The following is a 20,000-nucleotide window of genomic DNA, read 5'->3' as shown; positions in this document are numbered from 1 at the left end:
CTGCTTATAAAAGACAATATATTCTAAGTTATTCTACTTCACTTCTTTGTTTGAGATAATTATGTTAATATTGTCTCAGTTATATACATATGTCTAATATCGTATACATTGATATCAAATATTTCAATATATATCCTATTAATAATATTGTTTTAATCAGTTGAGATGTCCGAATAAAAATTATGTCGTTAAAATACATACTTACAGATTAATTTACATGTTGTGTTTAGAGACACTACAAGGGAGACAAAACAAGAAAACTCTCAATTATGTCTTCTTAAATGGATCTAACAATTAAAATATTACACAAATAATAGTTGATACCTGTTAAATTAAAACAAAATTTTTGTAGGAAAAATTGAATATATTTAACAACAATAATATTTTATTAAAAACTTTATGTAGTTACATATTTAAAAACCTTTGTCTTTTTTGTATGCTCTTCTCTAAGACGCGTGAACATTTCCATTTAAACCACGTTCGGACTCTAATTTCTCTCGTAATGACTTTTCCAAAAGATCTACTCCCAAAATCGTCAAATATTTGTCTGTTACATAAAAATGGCAGTTCGCGCTCAATTTGAAGGAAATAATGAAGTTGGAGTTTTTGCCAAACTGACAAATAGTTATTGCTTAGCTGGGATTGGAGGTTCTGAAAATGTCTACAGTGTTTTTGAAGGTGAAATAGGGGACACAATTCCTCTTGTCCCTGCGAGCATTGCTGGTTGTCGTGTTATAGGCAGAATGTGTGTTGGAAATCGTCATGGTTTGCTGGACCCAAACACAACCACAGACCAAGAGCTGCAGCACATAAGGAATGCCCTCCCAGACACCGTCAAGATTTACAGAGCGGAAGAGAAGTTATCTGCCCTGGGGAATGTGATTGCCTGCAATGATTATGTGGCACTGGTACACCCAGATTTAGACAACGAAACAGAAGATTTACTGGTTGACAAACTCAATGTTGAAGTCTTTCGTCACACAGTCGCCAACAACGTCTTGGTTGGCAGTTACACAGTAGTTAGTAATCAAGGAGGCATGGTCCCCCCCCCCCCCCCCTAAATCATCAGTGGAGGATTTTAGATGAGCTCTCGTCCCTGCTTCAAGTACCTCTTGTGGCAGGTACAGTAAACAGAGGCAGTGAGGTTCTGGCTGGGGGCCTTGTGGTCAATGACTGGATGGCCATCTGCGGCCATGACACCACCTCCACAGAAGTCTCGGTCATAGAGAATGTCTTCAAGCTGAGTGATCATGAGCCCTTACAGATACAGACACAGATGAGAGATTCTTTAATTGACACGCTGTCATTAGGTTTACTATGAAAGGGAAGCAAGAAGTGAAAAACCTACAGGGATTGTGAAACAGGACTACATTTGTATACATAACCAGTGGCATTTTTTTCTGTACAAAACATTTGTATCTTATCCTGTATCTGGTTCATGTTATGTTGACTACCATTGATAATACTGCCAATAAATTATGGTTCATCATTCAAAGATTCATCATGCCATAAGTTTAAAAAAAAAAAAAAAAAAAAAAAAAAAAAAAAAAAAAAAAACTAAAGCCATACCAATATTCCATACAGATCTAGAATCTAGTTGTTCAGTATAAATATGACTAAATCGTCAATGAATAATTGAGTCTATCACATTAAATTGCTATCTCATAAATATTGCCTCAACTGAAATCAACAATGTAGCAACGCGAATCGACATCCGTACAGTTTTACTTTCTCGTTTACAAAATAAAGAGAAAGTATTTTAATCGTGCAAAAAAAAAAAATCTAGAATTTTGCAAATCTCGACGTTTTACACATCCCTAAGTCCGAAAAACACTTTTACAATCTTGTCCGTATGTCTGTGTGTGTGTGTGTGTGTGTGTGTGTGTGTGTGTGTGTCTGAGTCTGTGTGTCTGAGTGTTTGTCTGTTAACAAGCTAACTTGAGTACCGTTACAGCTTGGTTAATAAAATTTCATATATAAGTATTATATCAAATTTGTAGATCTGTCAACTTTTCAGCAATTTCCGAAACCGGAAGCGAAACTTTTATACTTTCAATTTTTCAAAAAGCCTTTAACTTGAGTACTATTTCAGATAGATAAATGAGAATTCGCATGTAAGTAAAATATCTAATTCTCTGCCTTCTGTCAAATTTTAAGTACTTTTATTGCAAAAATACAGTACGTCGATTTCAGCACTATACCTAAGTTGAGTATCTTAATGAATACTTATTATAGTTCGGATAAGTATTACTAGTACGTTTTTTGTTGACTCCATATGATCAGGCTATTCTGATTTGGGTTTGGATGAGAACAATGTTGTATTTGATGAGGTTGATATTTCAGCTTTGGCCAGATACATTTTCTGTTGCTTCACAGTGTAGTAACACGCTCTACCATTAGACCGTCCCATTATCTAGCAGTTAATTGCACTATCTCTCACACGTAAAATGTGAATAATGAATCCAACCACATATGAATGTAATGGTCACACGTAAAATGTGAATAATGAATCCAACCACATATGAATGCAATGGTCACACGTAAAATGTGAATAATGAATCCAACCACATATGAATGCAATGGTCACACGTAAAATGTGAATAATGAATCCAACCACATATGAATGCAATGGTAACACGTAAAATGTGAATAATGAATCAACCACATATGAATGCAATGGTCAAACGTAAAATGTGAATAATGAATCCAACCACATATGAATGCAATGGTTACACGTAAAATGTGAATAATGAATCCAACCACATATGAATGCAATGGTCACACGTAACATGTGAATAATGAATCCAACCACATGTGAATGCAATGGTCACACGTAAAATGTGAATAATGAATCCAACCACATATGAATGCAATGGTCACACGTAAAATGTGAATAATGAATCCAACCACATATTAATGCAATGGTCACACGTAAAATGTGAATAATGAATCCAACCACATATGAATGCAATGGTCACACATAAAATGTGAATAATGAATCCAACCACATATGAATGCAATGGTCACACGTAAAATGTGAATAATGAATCCAACCACATATGAATGCAATGGTCACACGTAAAATGTGAATAATGAATCCAACCACATATGAATGCAATGGTCACACGTAAAATGTGAATAATGAATCCAACCACATATGAATGCAATGGTCACACGTACAATGTGAATAATGAATCCAACCACATATGAATGCAATGGTCACACGTAAAATGTGAATAATGAATCCAACCACATATGAATGCAATGGTCACACATAAAATGTGAATAATGAATCCAACCACATATGAATGCAATGGTCACACGTACAATGTGAATAATGAATCCAACCACATATGAATGCAATGGTCACACGTAAAATGTGAATAATGAATCCAACCACATATGAATGCAATGGTCACACGTAAAATGTGAATAATGAATCCAACCACATATGAATGCAATGGTCAGTGTGTCTAGTGTTGACATACACACATTACTTATTTAGTTCACAGAAAGATAAGGGTGGAGTACTGTATATTATAATAGCTCCTAAAATAAAGTAAAGTTTAATAGAACTAAAAAAATAATGTGACTGAAACGACTTAAGCTATTGAGGCATACACTATCAATGGGCGGTTAATTTATAACAATTCTTCATGACGGGTATTTTTATCTAACCCGACTCAGTGAAAATTGCTTGAAAAAAACAACATCCAATTACATTTAAAAATATTAATAAACCTTTACAATTCCGTGCTTTTTGTTCATCTTACAAGGGAGACAATTTCTTTAATAATAACAATATATAAGAACAAACACAAACAAATTAATAAAATAAAATAAAATTACTGGTTATAGTTAAGAATATTAATTATAATAAATAGCTAAAACACATACTAAATTGTATTTTTAGATGTGTGCCATTTTCGTTAAAATTGAAAATGTAAATATAAAAATTAAACCTTTGAGACAAAGAACATTATCTTTGAATAATAATAATAATTTGAAGTCAAACAACAGTACTATCAACCTTTTGGTCTTCATTTAGTTAATTCAATGAAATGAAAAATAAACAATATGCTTGAACAGCTGGTTCAAAATGCTTTCAATTCGTTGTTGCCAGAAAGCATATGTTTCAACCAAAATTAATTATGTAATACTATAAGTTTATACTGCTTGTGAAATAAATACAAATTGACTTCCGGTTTTATTAAGGCTAGAAATTAATACTAATAGTTTCGCTGTCTGTCTATCTATCTATCTGACAAGAACGCTCTAGAGAAAACACAAGCAAAATAAAAACATGCACAGTAATTCGAAAAACGAAATATGACGTCGACACATTTAGCGTAGAGTAGAACATAATCTCAAACCAGAGAGTGCACACAGTCATATGACGTCATTGATTGTCGCGTAAACATTGAAAACAAGGAAATGTTGTCTAATCTAAATGGTTTGCGTGAAGAGTTTCTTGCATACAATTCTTCGGGTAGGGGCGAAGCCCCACCCCCCGCGTAAGAACGTCTGAGCCCCCCCCCCCCCCCCTCCCCAACTCAAAAGAAATTTCCTCATCGATACTCTATAATAAAATTACCGCCTAATTAATGTGTCTAATCTAAAAAGTGGTTTTCTTGCAATGGGACGGTAGACATGTTTTTTTTGGGGAAGGGGGGGGGTGGGGGGTGGAGGGGTGGGGGGGTGTGTGTGTGTGTGGGGGGGGTGGTGTGTGGGGGTGGGGTGGGGGTGGGGGGGTGGTGTGTGTGGGGGGGGTGGGTTGGTTTCAGTGTTTCTTTCAGACTTTTTCCTCCCCGGAGAGGGGTGGGGGTACTTGAAATTTTCGGGGGCGGGGGTAGAATTTTCTGGGAGGGGGCGGACACTGGAAAAAGTATATAATTATATTTCGTTGAATGGGACGGTAGACATGTTTTTTTTGGGGGTGGGGGGGGGGTGGTGGAGGGGTGGGGGGGAGGTGGTGTGTGGGGGGGGGATGGGGGGGTGGTGTGTGGGGGGGTGGGGGGTGGTGTGTGGGGGGGTGGGTTGGTTTCAGTGTTTCTTTCAGACTTTTTCCTACCCGGAGAGGGGTGGGGGTACTTGAAATTTTCGGGGGCGGGGGTAGAATTTTCTGGGAGGGGGCGGACACTGGAAAAAGTATATAATTATATTTCGTTGAATGGGACGGTAGACATGTTTTTTTTTTTGGGGGGTGGGGGTGGGGGGGCGGTGTGTGGAGGGGGTGGTGTGTGGGGGTGAGGGGTGGGAGTGGGGGTTGTGTGTGGGGGTGGGTGGGGTGGGGGTGGGGGTGGTGTGTGGGGGTGGGGGGTGGGGTGTGGGTGGTGTGTGTGGGGGGTGGGTTGGTTTTAGTTTAGAGAAAAGAGACAGCACTATCAGCCTAGCGCCCGTTGTACCCTTCCTCAACGGGCCATTTTTCTCGTGTTCAATAAAATAAATGTGCAGGATAACTCCGTTTAGCCACGTCAAATCTAAACTTATTGATCGATTCAGTTGATCGATATTGAAATCATGCACAACAATCTATTATTAGATTGACTCACATAAATCATGGTTAGTTTAACTAGAACAATGGTTCTCAAAGTTTTTGAATGTACCCAACCCTACCAGTTTCATATGCGCATTCGCCGAAACCTTCTTAATAGTGATATCGTTAGCACTGAGGTAATCCGATCGTTAGTAGGGTGTGTGTCTTAAACCGCGCCCAACCCCTAAGACTGACTCTCCGAACCCTTGGTATTTCATTGAACCTAGTTTAAGAACCCCTGAGCTAATATAATACTTGCGAAGAAAATTAGTCATATCATTGTAGTTATTAAAAAAAAAGCCTTTTTCCGCGTGTCATTTTCTAGGCTATCGACTAAATTTGATCAATACAATTGCTATCACATTAAAGGTTATATAAACGTAGTTTTTAATTGTTTCAGTCATCTTGAACAATAATGAAGTTAAACATCTTAGACGACACCCTAATGTATAGTGATATAAAGTCAAAACATAATTAAACAAACTTTAATATGTCTAGGAATATTGCTTATTCATAATAGTTCGTTGTTTTTTTTTTTTTTTTTTTTTTTTTTTTTTTTTTAAACAATGATAATATTATCTCAATGTTTTCAATTACGTTTAAAAAAATGCCATTAAATCCAATACAAATATTTTGGAAATATTAACATTAAAAAAAAAACGTTTTAAAAACGCAAAATCTATTTTTTTCACAAATTTAATACATTGTTTAATTATGTTTATTGTTTTAAACATTCACTGATAGATAGATCTAGTTATACGAATCAATTTGTTAGTAAATGTTTCTTCACAAGAAATATTAAGTTATCGGTAAATTTTAATTTTCATTTAAAATTAAAATAATCCGAAATATAAAGAGTATCCGTCTTGATTCCATATATTATTTAATAAAAAGATACATACATACAATTTACTATTATTCACTACAATTTTTTATTCATTTTTTAAAATAAAATTGATTTTTCGATTTAATCAACCACTGTTTACTCTCCGGATGCTTTACCTCGGTTATTATTATTTTTTTAACTGTAAACAAGAAGCGTAAATCTACATATCTCTTAAAAAATGGACTTGTTAATGAAAAGACTAGTATATTTCCTAAATGAAAGAGAGAGCAGGAGCAACATAATGGAAAATGATCATACAAATGTCTAACGAGGCTTACATTCTACCCATCCCCTCCCCCGCTAATCTTGATATAGAGAGCCTAACAGCATAATCATTGTTGGACTTCATCTCTGGAAGGTATTGTCACCGACTGTATGGCGTCAATATATCAGGGCTGGTAGGATAGTTTTATATCAGGGCAGGTAGGATATGTTTATATCACGGCAGTTAGGATAGTTTTACATCAGGGCTAATATGACAGTTTTATATCAGGGCAGGTAGGATAGTTTTATATCAGGGCTGTTAGGATAATTTTATATCAGGGTAGGTAGGATAGTTTACTGAAAATTCGCTAACAACAATGATAGGTTTATATCAGACGTTAGCTAAAATCAACGACTACATATTTTGGGTAATTTTAATTTTTTGTCCATGGTTATGTTGTTGATAGGAATATGCAGTTGCACACATAATGAATAGAGGAAATCATGTAGGCTATATGTTTTGTTAGGAGATTTGTGTCGGGCTCTATACTTAGTAGTAGAGTTGGTTACACCTGGTGGGGTAGTGCCTATCTGTTTTACAGTTGGGGCACAACATCCTTCTCTCTGAGAGGTGGATCACTGCCACCTGTGCCGCCCCTTCAGTGTCTTTAAATCTTATAAAGTGTGGTCTTTTTCCTTTGTCCATTTCGGGCTTAAATATGCATTTATTGTTGTTCCCTCGGTCTTCGGTCTTGATGTTTGGGGTGGTCCCCTCTTCACATAGGCCCTGAATGGCTGTTTCCAGTTCAGCCTTACTAATGTGTGGGGTAACGCATCTCAGTGTACCTTTAACACAGTTCTTTTTGTCGACATGAGTGACGCTTACTCTAATTAGCCTCTGCGTCCTTTCATTGGTTAGTGTATTTGGCTCGTAGAATTCAGTGAGCATAAGACTCTCGTAAATTTTCCTTGAACCCAGTGTGGCATACCAGACATTCACTTCTCCATAGTTGTAGACTCTTTTGAACTCAGTCTCCTGTCAGCCTATTATTTTGGCTAATTGAGTTAGAAACTCGGCATTTGTAATTGTGGTCAGCCAACGGCCTTAAAGGATTGTAATTTCTACCGTATTTGGTTCATGGAAGAAGGCTTTGAATCCCGGTAAGCAGACGTCAAAGAACAAGTTACCTTCATCCTTTCTTTGTTTTTGTGTTTTGGCCTCACCAGGACCAAAATACACTCAACAAGTTTCAATAGTTTTTATTTAGTATGAAAATTTACTTACAAATGAAGTCCACAGCAGAAATAAAAACACGCAGACTAAATTAAGATAACAAGGGTATCTCGATTCAATCAATGTCATTAAAATCCAAATTTTGATAATAAGAAAACACAAAATTGTCACAAATAACACATTAAAAATGGAAATATACGGAGCACTATTTTCAAACACATGCCGCGGCGGCCATTTTTTAGATAATGACAAAAAATGTTTTTAAACAATGGGGGGATGTAACAACGCAATGAAATGTCATGTTTTTGATTATAAAAAAAAATTGTATGCATAGAGATCACTGTTCGATTATATATAATTATATACTATTTTAAATTTTAAATAAGCTTGATTCTTCACGAGCTTCACCTTTTTAAAGATAAAATATAAGTTTCTTATATATACCTTGTATTTTTCCTAAAACATTTTAATTATTTTTTTATGACGAACTAGATGGTGATTATTATGCACATTTGTTAATGTTGTCTCCCTTGTATAGTTTAAGTTAAGGAAATGGCAACGGATATGCAAGTTTAGATTTGTATTAAAAAGTGATATTGAAAAAAAAAACAAGCCCCAAAATGACTCAACAATAGACTGCCAACAAGCAGAGCAGATAAATAACAAACAGCAAATAATTTTCTTTCCAGCCAAACAAGAGAATTAGGAATATACGTTACTGCATTTTAATTTTTTTTTTAAATTCTGTTTTAAACACAGTTTGAATAAATCATGGGTGATTAAAAAACCGTTTAAACGGATTAAAATGGATCAGCTAACTGTGATTGTGATATTTGTTTCACCAGATGATGAGCTACCCGTTACACGTTTTTTTTTTAACTTCCCTAGACATGGGTAGCTACACAGGGGAATGTATGGCTGAGGTTGTGTACAACTACCTTTATAATGTGGAGAAAATATTTTTAGTAAGTGTTGGATGATATTGCTGCCTGTGCCACTATTCTCTACATGATGGCTAATGCTTTTAATACAATTTACTTTATTATCAGAATCTGACAGTCATAAACTCAAAGATCAAAACTTGTCGATTAAAAACGCGAATTGACTAACAACTGTGGTTTAAACTATACCGCTATATAGCGGTCAGTTGTAGAGTTGGTCAGTTGAGGGTGTAGCGGTCAGTTGTAGAGTTGGTCAGTATAGGGTGTAGCATTCAGACTTTTTAGTAGAGCATGTAGGACAGTTGAAATGTGGGTAGTGTTAGAGTTGGTCAGTAGAACATGTAGGACAGTTGAAATGTAGATAGTGTTAGACCATGCAGGTTTGTTACTTTGAATGGAGTAATTAGGTCATTTGATTTGTTTTAGTTATAAAACTATCACTTTATCACATGATAGAGACATTGAAGAGTCGGTTATTTATTCGAAGATTTATCGACACTTCAAATTTAATATACATTTTTTTTTGGTTAAAATACGGAGAGACATTATATTTATTTAGAAGTACTTCGACTTTTTTTTAAGTTTGTTTTTAAATATGCTTCGTATAAATAAAAAAAAAACTGTAGCGATTTTTTAAAATTTTAGCCTATTTTTTTAATTGCCAAATTTTATTAAGTAAGAATTATTTGTCCATATCACCCAAATCTAGCCACATCAAAGTCTAGAAAAACTGGAAACTTTACTACGGATGATTATTGGAAAGGTCATGATTTAGAAATAAGACAAAGTGATGCTGAGGATGAACAAAAAGAATCCTCTCACACTAATACAAAAATGTTGTAGATCTGTCAGGCTGCGACAAATAGTGAGGGAGATTTTTTCAGGAAAATGGGAAAGTTGCATTGATCTCACAATCTAAGGTACCATACATAAGTAAGGATATAACGGTCACTGGGAAAACCATTTTGCGAGAAAAATAAAGCAACATTCAAATGCAGGGGTTCTCAACCTTTTTTTTTTACTCTAGAGCACATTCTAAAATATCGGTAGGGTGGCGGGCACCACCTATTTTAAATCGACAAACTCCTTCCAGAGGCGTAGCGACCCTTCTCGGGACAAAACTTTCGATTTGCACCCCCCCCCCCTCAAACTTTCGATTTATTTGCACCCCCCCCCCCCCTCAAACTTTCGATTTGCACCCCCCCCCCCCCCAAGGGGTGCTATATTTCACAATGAAGAAACTCTCAGGCCTCACATAAGAAAATCAATCCCCATACACATATACAAACAGTATAAATAAATATTCTCGCACCACAACAACATATGGTAGAGCTAAGGAATTTTCAGCCTGTACAGAATTGTTTGAGTTTAGCTCATTAACACATAATGGAAGAAAAACGTGGCGCTGTCGACTTAATGTGAAAAGATAAGAACCTTCCTTAATCGCTTTAAACGTATGGGATTAATCCCGTGCTGGATTTTTGTGTACGATATGTGTTTCTTTCTTATATTTCCCGTGTTACTCATGTATGTTCATTCTTATAGTCCAGTGCAGTTATTAGATCTATTTTTAGTAACACATAACAAGCACTAATGTGAGTATGTATTTGGATATATAGATTTTACTATAGTTTGTTTGTGCTATGTAACTGTGATAAATAATATAGATTTACAATTAGTAAATCTACTTTTCTCAAAAGTAAGTATGTCAATAAATAGAGCAAAACAAGATTCATTTTGACCGGCGAATGCACGTTTATTTCATTTACCGACATAAACACTTTATGTGCTTACACTGACCGTGAGATCGTTTTGACAGATTGGGCGAGCCACGTGACATAATTATCCAGTGTAGCCAACTTATTTTCTGTGCGTTTAAATAGCTTATCGTTATAAAGTTTTTTTTTTTTTTATTGTTTGTTTTATTTTCTACTTTTTAGTGATTCGTAATTTCTGAAGTCGACACGACAAAAACTATTTGCTTTAAAATACCATCAGTAGGTCGCGATATCCGAAAGACGATTTTCTGCCCTGTGGAAGCAAACGTCAAGGATCACAATGTACAGACAAAACCATGCTGAGAAAACGAAGGATAGTTCTTTATCCTACTACCTCCCCTTAGATTCAAAAAGTTAAAAACGTTTTTGTCTCCCCTTCCCCTAATGTCCTTCACTCAGGGGTCGGCAACTAACATTTTTATGTCAATAGTATATATGTTTAGAATTATATATATACATATATATATATATATATATATATATATATATATATATATATATATATATATATATATATATATATATATACATACATATATATAATCCTAAACAAATATCATACAATATATAATTTAAAATTCATAACTTTGAATAAATGAAAATATCTCATTAGAATTTGTATTTAGAGGATCTACTATTTATGTCAGAGTACTTGCATTTGTTTTGAATTGCTCAAATCTCTCAGTGAAAACATCCTTCATTTTACCGCTCACCATGTATTCAACAAAAAAGTATTTTTTTTTTTCGAAACAATACACTTCTTCAAGCAAGACATAGGCTGGGTTTTTCTTTCAGTTTTACACTTAGCTGGTTTAGTTTCTTTGCGATATCCACTACGAAGTTGAATGTTTCAATATGGAATGGACAATGTAATAGGAAGTACATTGAAATAGGGAGTAACTACATTTTCTAATAGAATAGTGAATGTTTATTGTTTATATCTATTGTTATATCGTTTATTACCGAGTGTTGTAGACTATTTTTATGAGTTTTGAAAATAAAATAAAATAATTATTATTTGTGCATGAAGCTGAAGAGCCGCAACTGGACACCAAAAGAGCCGCATGCGGCTCGCGAGCCGCAGGTTGCCGACCTCTGCCTTAACTAGATCTACTAGCTCTATGATTGTAAACATTTCGTGAACCACAGCTCATCAGAATGTTAGAGTGATAGCATTTTGCATATTATCTCCTTTCTGTTATTAAAAATAGCAATCTAACAAATGATTTATTTTGTTATCACCCCTTAGTTTCGAAATCGTTTAGTTAATTTTAAAGACAAATTAAACATCTAATTAAATTTAAAAATAGATAAACAAGTATTGTAATTCAAGTGGAGCTTAAACGAAATTGTGCATTAGAAGTGGGTTAAATTTAGGTAAAACATTTGAAACAAATCAGCAAACAAACAGACATTACAAACTAAAAGAAAAACTTGCAAAACAAAAAAAAAATAAAATGCTATACCAATAAGCTTTTAAATTTGATGAAATGATAAGAAAATAAAACGAATCTAAAATTGACCCCTGGCGTGTGCGAGCGCTGGCTTTGATCTATCCGCAAGTCCGGATGGAGGGATGGGGGTGGGTGGAAGGGGGGGGGGGGGGGTGGGGGTTGAGTCGTGTATCTCTTCTGAAACAGATTGTATTAAGTTGAGGCGTGTATCTCTTCTGAAATATATTGTATTAAGTTCACACAATTCTCGTATTAGTTGGAATCACTTTATTGTTTTATTTTTTATTTCGGAATTCCGTACATTGTAGCTTTTGGCTCTTCCGTCGCAAAAGGTTACCGACTCCTGCCCTGAGGGGAGGGGGGGGGGGGGGGGGGGTTATTGGCTGAGAATTTGTTTTTTTTTTGTTTTTTTTTTTCATGATTTCAAGATTTTATTTACAAGATTACCTAAATCTAAAGTCACATCTACAATACAAAGTTACACATTGCATTAAAATGAAATTACAAACATTTACATAACCAAAGTACATTTTCTTAACTAATGAGTTGAGAATATTGTACAATCTTACATATTGCACTCATTTTTTATTGGGAATCATTTATGTCATATAATCACTTGGAAGAATCATAAAAATAGTCTTAATCCTGTTGCAACATAGCTGTTACCACATTTTCAAATACTTTTGATGTTATATTTTCTCCAGGCTTGTAAAATGGATTGCACAGCATATCAACATAAGCATTATGTAGCTTTTTGAACATTGTTCTAATCTCATTGTCTCTGAGAGATGCATTCAAAGAATCTACAACAATCACAAATTTCACTTTTGTATTTGTTACATAGCCATAAACTTTGTAATCTTCAGTAGGGTATAGAAGGCCCAAGTATAGCTCTCTTAAATCATTTACATTTTTGCCAACTGAACTAATTTTTTCTTCAACTACATCCAGTGAGGTGTGTACAGTGTAATAAAACTTCAATTCATTTTCAGTTGCGACTGTTTTTATGAAAAGTGGATAATTCTCTTTGGCTATAAAGAGAATTAAACTTATTTGAATGTATTATTGTTAAAATAATTGTTCTGGGAAACAAAAACGACATTTTAATCTTGATTCAGGGGAATAAATTGCTTGTCTTAGAAAAATGTATCCATTAAAGTTACTGTTTTCAAATTTTATAACCTGAGAGATTTTTTATGTATATTAGCTTGACTACACATTTTTATTATTTTTCTAAAACTTTTAAATGGTTTTGTTTGATAAGTCATACTGAGACCATTTTTTAAAAATTATATCTTTCTAAAATGTACTAAAATCGACAGTTCAGTCATTAGCTTTGCGTTGTCTCCCTCGTAATTTTTCACATATAAAAAATGGCAAAGGTTTTTGGCAGATATGTATTTAAATTTAAAAAAAAAAAACAAAAAAAACCCACAAAATTAGTTCCAGACAGTCGGACAATCGAACATTCTTTATTGTTTTATTTTTAAAAAATTTTTTTTGGGAATTTATCATAAGCCGATTGAGAAGAAAATTATCTCAGGTTAGGGGGTGTCCATAAATGACGTCACACTCTTAGGAGGAAAGAAGGGTTCCGTAATTTTGTGACGTTGTGAGATAAGGGGGAGGGGGGTGTTTTGCATTGTAAAAAGCAATGCTAGAAAACGAATTTTAACTGTTATTTCGCGTTTGAAAAATGTTTTAATACATTGTAATAAAAATTAATTAAGGGGGAAGGCTCCGGTAAAAAAAAAAAAAAAATTTTAATACTCGTTAGATAACAGTTATTTCTTTACAGCTTTATTAAGATACATCCGCATAGGCATTTCCACTAAAAAAAAATGGTGGAAAAATCTTGGTAACTATGACAATGGCGGCCATCTTGAAAAATTAACCCCTTCGTAGGTTTTCCACCATTCATAAAATATTACACTTTAACCCACTTCTAATGCACAATTTCGTTTAAACGTTCTAGATACGCTTCACTTCAATTACAATACAAGTTTATCTATTTTTAAATTTAATTAGATGTTTAATTTGTCTTTAAAATTAACTAAGCGTTTTCGAAACTAAGGGGAGATAACAAAATAAATCATTCGTTAGATTACTATTTTTAATAACAGAAAGGAGATACTATGCAAAATGCTATCACTCTAACAGTCTGATGAGCTGTGGTTCACGAAATGTTTACAATCATAGAGCTAGTAGATCTAGTTAAGGACATTAGGGGGAAGGGGAGACAAAAACGTGTTTAACTATTTGAATTTAAGGGGAATTAGTAGGATAAAGAACTATCCTTCGTTTTCTCAGCATGGTTTTGTCTGTACATTGTGGTCCCTGACGTCTGCTTTCACAGGGCAGAAAATCATCTTTCGGATATCGCGACCTACTGGTGGTATTTTAAAGCTAATATTTTTTGTCGTGTCTACTTCATAAATTACGAATCACTAAAAAGTAGAAAATAAAACAAATAATAAAAAAATAAAAATGTATAGCGACAGGCTATTTGATGTTCTGAAAATGAATTGGCTACATACAATAAATGGGCATTCTTTAGCAAAAGCTTCGTTCGCTCATAAGATCTTATACGTGTTTTATATGTATACATTTATTTATTTTAAATTTATATTTAATAGTCGTGTCTAAATCCTCCAAAAAAAATAGTATTAGGGAAATAACAAACCAGGCTAAGGCAGTGACGTTTAAATACATCTCAGCGTCTGATTGGATAATTATGTCACGTGGTTCGCCCAATCTGTCAAAACGATCTCATGGTCAGTGTAAGCAAAGAAAGTGCTTATGTCGGTAAATGAAATAAACGTGCATTCGCCGGTCAAAATAAATCATGTTTTGCTGCTATTTATTGACATACTTACTTTTGAGAAAAGCTGAATGCTGACTTACTAATTGTAAATCTATATTATTTATCACAGTTAAATAGCACGTACAAACTAAAGTAAGGTCTATATATTCAACATATATACGCATATCAGTGCTTGTGATGTGTTACAAAAAATAAATCAAATAACTGGACTGGGCCATAAGAATAAACAGCTATGAGTAACACATGAAACACAGAAGACAGAAACACATCTGGTACAAAACAAATCCAGCACGGGATTAATCCCATTAGTTTAAAGCGATTAAGGAAGGTTCTTATCTTGTCACTTAAGTCGACGGCGCCACGTTTTTCTTCCACTTGGTGCTAATCCGCTAAATTCTCACAATTCTGTACAGGCTGAAATTTTCCACAGCTCTACCAAGAAGAAGAAGAAGAAGAAGAAGACCCTTGCCAGACATATGCTGGGCCCGTTAGAGACATGTAGAACATACCTACTGGACACATGTTGCAATAATGTGTAGCACTCCAATGTATACATTTTAAAGTCCCGGCGTAAATAGGTATGGTTATACTGTATAGGCCGTATAATATATCATATTATTATATAGTGCTATATTTTATTATTTATCCTTTTTATATATTGCAAATTTGGTTACATCGTATTAAATGACCATTTAAATGTATCAAATATAGTTACATTATCTTATATAAACATTTACATTTTTAATATCTCACTGTTTTATTTTATAATTAAAAGCATAGTTTACCTTTCAGATTAGACTGACCAACTCTTGGTCAGCTGACCGTCCCACGTGACAGGTCAGTTCGTTTAACTGTTATTATATTCTTTCTGACTGATCAATGAGAGTTTATTACATTTTATTGTATGAAAGTTAAAAATTATTCACAATCAGATGCCACATATGACGAAACATAAAATGATCTGGTTGGATCTTAATTCTTTAAAAACGATATACATTCAAGTCAGGGTTTTTAAATTGTAAAATCTAATGCGTTTATATATAAAATTTAGCATTCTTGCTTAATTTTTAAAATATTTTCTAAAACGTGTTAATTTTACATATGTATTTTATGAGCAATATGCCTATTTCTTAAGCATATGTTTTTAAAGTTGTTTATAATATATTGCTCTGTTAGTTTGATTGATTGGTCTCCCTTTACGTTTTCTATGTAATAAGAAATCGCAATAGTAATATGTATTTTAAGTTTTAAAAAAAAAGACATTTAGTTCTAGACACTATCTAAACTGTTTGAAACTTTAATTAATACAGAATAAAACTTTTAATTTCCAGATAAAACAGTTTGTGGTATTTATAACGTTAAAAGTTTTAATTTTTTGTTTGTTTTTGTGTTACTGTGAAACACTGCAACGCTTAAGAAGGAGTTTGTCGTATTCGGACACATGTCTTACGCAGGGGCGGAACTACAGTGCCGCCAGACCCCGCAATGCGGGGGGGGGGGGGGGCAGACCAATTGGGGGCCCAAAAATCCTGATGGTGATGATGTAACTACTGTGTTGATTCCACATGATGCTTGCCTTTATGATTTCACATGCTGTTTTGCTATCATTTTAATGTGATGATTCCACATGCTGTTTGGCTATCATTTAAATGTAAACATTCCACAAACACCATCATCGGATACTACGTTAAATATAAGTTCTGCTTTTAAAGTACCTTTTAATTTTGTTGCAAAAAACAAAATGACAACATGTGATAGCGAGAACGGCAATACATTTAACCGAATGTTTTGCTGGTCTTTAAAATATATATAAAGAACATCACCTTTTTTTTAACAATTTAACAATATTTGTTTTTCTAATTGAAACGTATACAACTAAAAAGATCTCTATGAGTGTCAATGTTCGATTGCCTCTCTTTTATTCTTATATTTAAACAATGGGGAATAATTTGTAAACGACTTCTATATGTACCTCGTATACAAAGCACATAGTAATTTTCAGCTTGAAATAAAAAGCTACAGATATAATAAAACCAGATGACAACCCAAGTGTGTCAGCTATTCTAAAATAACAATTTAACGTACGAATTTTTCGGGCCCTTGTGCAGAATTTGTAATTGGGCCCTTTCGTCAATCTGTAAATTGTGTATTTTATACGTCCTAATTGTGTATTTATATACTGTTATTATGTAGTACCCCGTAACGTAAAATACCTTTGATTTTATAATACTTTTATGACAAAACAAACTAACAAATTATCTGTAAGCCTGTAACATTTTAGTAACAAAACAAATAGCGTCACAAGGTGGGGGGGGGGGGGGGAGTGCAGGTTGACGCAGTTTAGGCGTGACACCATTAGAATAAATGTAAAATTTACTGTCAAAACTGTTTTATCTAGTTAAAATAATAAAATATTAGGGGGGGGGGGGGGTGATCATCCACCGGAAATGCAAAATTGTTGGATGGGTGGGTTGACCCTCACTAAACGCACAGGATTATACCGAACGTTGTACCGCCACTAACGAAACACACATTTTTAAAAGTTGCTCATGTTATATTTAGATTCTTTTTTTCATTTCTTTAATTTTGCAAATTAATTAATATATTTCTTGAAGTCCATTTTAGCTGCTTCTGTGTGTTCGATATTTTGGGATGGCCAAGTCGCTGACCCATATCTACAACTTGTTTCATAACATCATCATAATGGAGATACTCAGGGTGCCCAACCGTATACTACTGCCGAGGCGCTGGAGTACACCCTTCATTTTATTTAGTCATCGATTATAGTAGCCCTCTATATCCCTAGGGTATGGCGCTCATTAGAACAAGTATATGCAGCGTAGTGCTCACGGGGGAACCGGAGCGCCGGCTGATGCGCATGTGCAGTTTGAATTAAGTAGTAACCCTGACCCCTTGTACAGGACACCCAATCAACTGACCACAGGTACTAAGAAAGCAAAACAAACCGCCTTACTGCCAGGGCGCTGCCCTCCAAAATAAAAAAAAATAATTATGGCAGAAAACTGTACAGGAGTCAGAGTTTCTTTCTGGCTTTTCTTCAAAAGGGGTAGGCACTGCTCTTCATGTGTGGGGGGTGGGGTAGGAAATTTCACGGTGAATTGAGGTTTTTTCTGGAGTATTCTAAACGACTTTCTTATGTTTCATGGCGATAGGATGAGGTGTGTATCATTGTATAAAGGACAGGCAGACAGACAAGCGGCATATTGATTAAAGATAAATTATATAAACAAACAAAATATCATTAAAGTTAAAACTAGTAGAAAATCATTGACATATTTTCGACTAAGCTTGTTGTGAAAACACTGTCCACGGCTGTTAGTGCTATAAAACAAATGGCTCAATTGTAATGATTGATGGATGGAATTTCGAGGAGGACAAACAGTTGAGCGGGGAGGGGGGCGCAGATTTGTCGGGGTGGGGTAGAGAATATTTATAGGCAGACCGCACCGTGTGACACCATTTAAGGGGTAACACCAAGGCAAAAAATAGCAAAATATATAGAGAAAAAGGATAATCCCACTTATTTCAAGTGTTAAATAGTCTTTTAAGAGTTGCAAATCGAAAGTTTGAGGGGGGTGGGGTGCAAATCAAAAGTTTGAGGGTGGGAATGCAAGTCGAAAATTGAAAGTTTGTCCCCGGGAAGGGTCTCTACGCCTCTGGGGTGACAAAATTAAGTGCCGCACCGGGTGACACCCGACCTCGCCTCGCCATTGCTCTATCCAATACAGTATGACCTACAGCTTATTTAAAGATGATAATTTGTTTGTGATTTCGGCTCAGTTAGGCATACTAATACGGATGACTGACTTACACACGTTAAAATCTAGACTGTGTAAGTTGATAGACAATTCTCTAAGGTATTCACTTTGAATGAAGTAGGAGAGTGCCATTATAATGGCTCTGTAAAACAAATGTCACCATTTTCATGAATTAGATATCTAACCCAGGTTAAGAACCACTGTTCTCATGGAAACGTGAGTGTGATGTATTGATTTTAGAACATATAATACGTGATACTTTCAAACATCTAATAGAAACATGCGTGATATTTTGACTTTAGAACAAATAATAGAAACATGCGTTAAATTTTGACTTTAAAACTTCTAATTGAAATATGCGTGATATTTTTACTTTAACATATCTAATAGAACAATGTGTGATATTTTTTACTGTGAGTGGAATTGATTAGTAGTTAAGCAATAATTATTTTGTGGTTGGTAAATGTGCCTGTGCAAGATGTTTTACTTTGATCACCGTTATACTTTCATGAGTAAATATTCTGTCTAGCCTAGCTGCGCAATTGTATGTTCTTTAGTAGTGTGTTATTTTAGTGAAACAAAATATTTAGTAAATAAAATATCATTTTATCCGCAAAAGTAGCAAATCGCAATAACCCTGATTGATCCGAAGATTTACCCTAAACACAAAATGCATTTAAAATATTAATACTGCTAAATATTGTATAATACGGAGCATCATTATAATTATTCAAAAGTCCTGCAACATACATATTGATGTGTTTTCTAAAGACGCAGTGTTTCAAACATATGATATATAGAAACAGTAGCGTATTTAGTTATTTTTGCCTATCAGTGTTGTACTTTATTTTTGTTTTTGACACCTTGTAAGTTACTTCCCTTAACCTTGTTCATATAACTAAATTGGAAGCGATAAAACCAGTTGTTTTGATGGATATACATTTTACATGATTAACAATTACATGATTCAACGATGTAATCACGGCGTTTACATCTTAGCTGTGTTTTATGTGATTTTGTGGCTGCAAAACATTTATTTGATTCAAACTATAGACGACGATTTAAGGTGTCTCATTTTTGCGTTCAAATTTATTTCAATAAGAGTTATCAGTCCATATCACTCAACCCAATTCCACACAATACATTACTTATAACTCTTAATATATAGAATCGGGCGAAATAATTGTGTAGAACACGCATTCGCTAAATAAAGCGATCGTATTCGGTCTTTTTAAAAAATATTCACATATAATAGACCCTTTATGTACTTTTAGATTGCAACTTTGAATACATTCAAAATTAAAATAAAACTTCAAAATGGATCAACATAAATTTACGAAAACTCAATTTGTTTATAAATATGA

General features: G+C 34.4%; 2 protein-coding genes across 2 annotated transcripts; one reads left to right on the top strand and one right to left on the bottom strand.

Annotated features, from left to right (window-relative positions):
* Positions 1–560: 560 nt before the first annotated feature.
* LOC131939181 (eukaryotic translation initiation factor 6-like) lies at positions 561–1,477 on the top strand. The gene is given in 3 exon segments (XM_059297370.1): positions 561–1,052; positions 1,054–1,077; positions 1,079–1,477. Coding segments are annotated over 3 exon segments (759 nt in total). The 3' UTR covers positions 1,322–1,477.
* Positions 1,478–12,672: 11,195 nt separating this feature from the next.
* Positions 12,673–18,768, bottom strand: LOC131939159 (trafficking protein particle complex subunit 2-like protein). The gene is made up of 2 exons (XM_059297359.1): positions 18,690–18,768; positions 12,673–13,064 (listed from the first exon to the last, which is right to left on the bottom strand). The coding sequence occupies exons 1-2, from the start codon at positions 18,766–18,768 to the stop codon at positions 12,673–12,675; spliced, it is 471 nt and encodes a 156-aa protein (XP_059153342.1).
* Positions 18,769–20,000: the final 1,232 nt, after the last annotated feature.

The sequence above is a fragment of the Physella acuta genome, unplaced genomic scaffold, assembly GCF_028476545.2.
Source record: "Physella acuta isolate Inbredline_101_S28 unplaced genomic scaffold, ASM2847654v3 ptg000265l, whole genome shotgun sequence".
Classification (NCBI taxonomy): domain Eukaryota; kingdom Metazoa; phylum Mollusca; class Gastropoda; family Physidae; genus Physella; species Physella acuta.
This window is presented reverse-complemented; position numbering and strand designations above follow the sequence as displayed.

Bases quoted from the DNA above. Each gene is read 5' to 3' on its own strand.
- LOC131939159 (XM_059297359.1), bottom strand. From the start codon at position 18,768: ATGGCACTCTCCTACTTCATTCAAAGTGAATACCTTAGAGAATTGTCT. The intron at 13,065-18,689 runs GTAAGTCAGTCA...TTCTCTTTATAG, and splicing joins CAGTCTAGATTTTAACGTGT to CCAAAGAGAATTATCCACTT.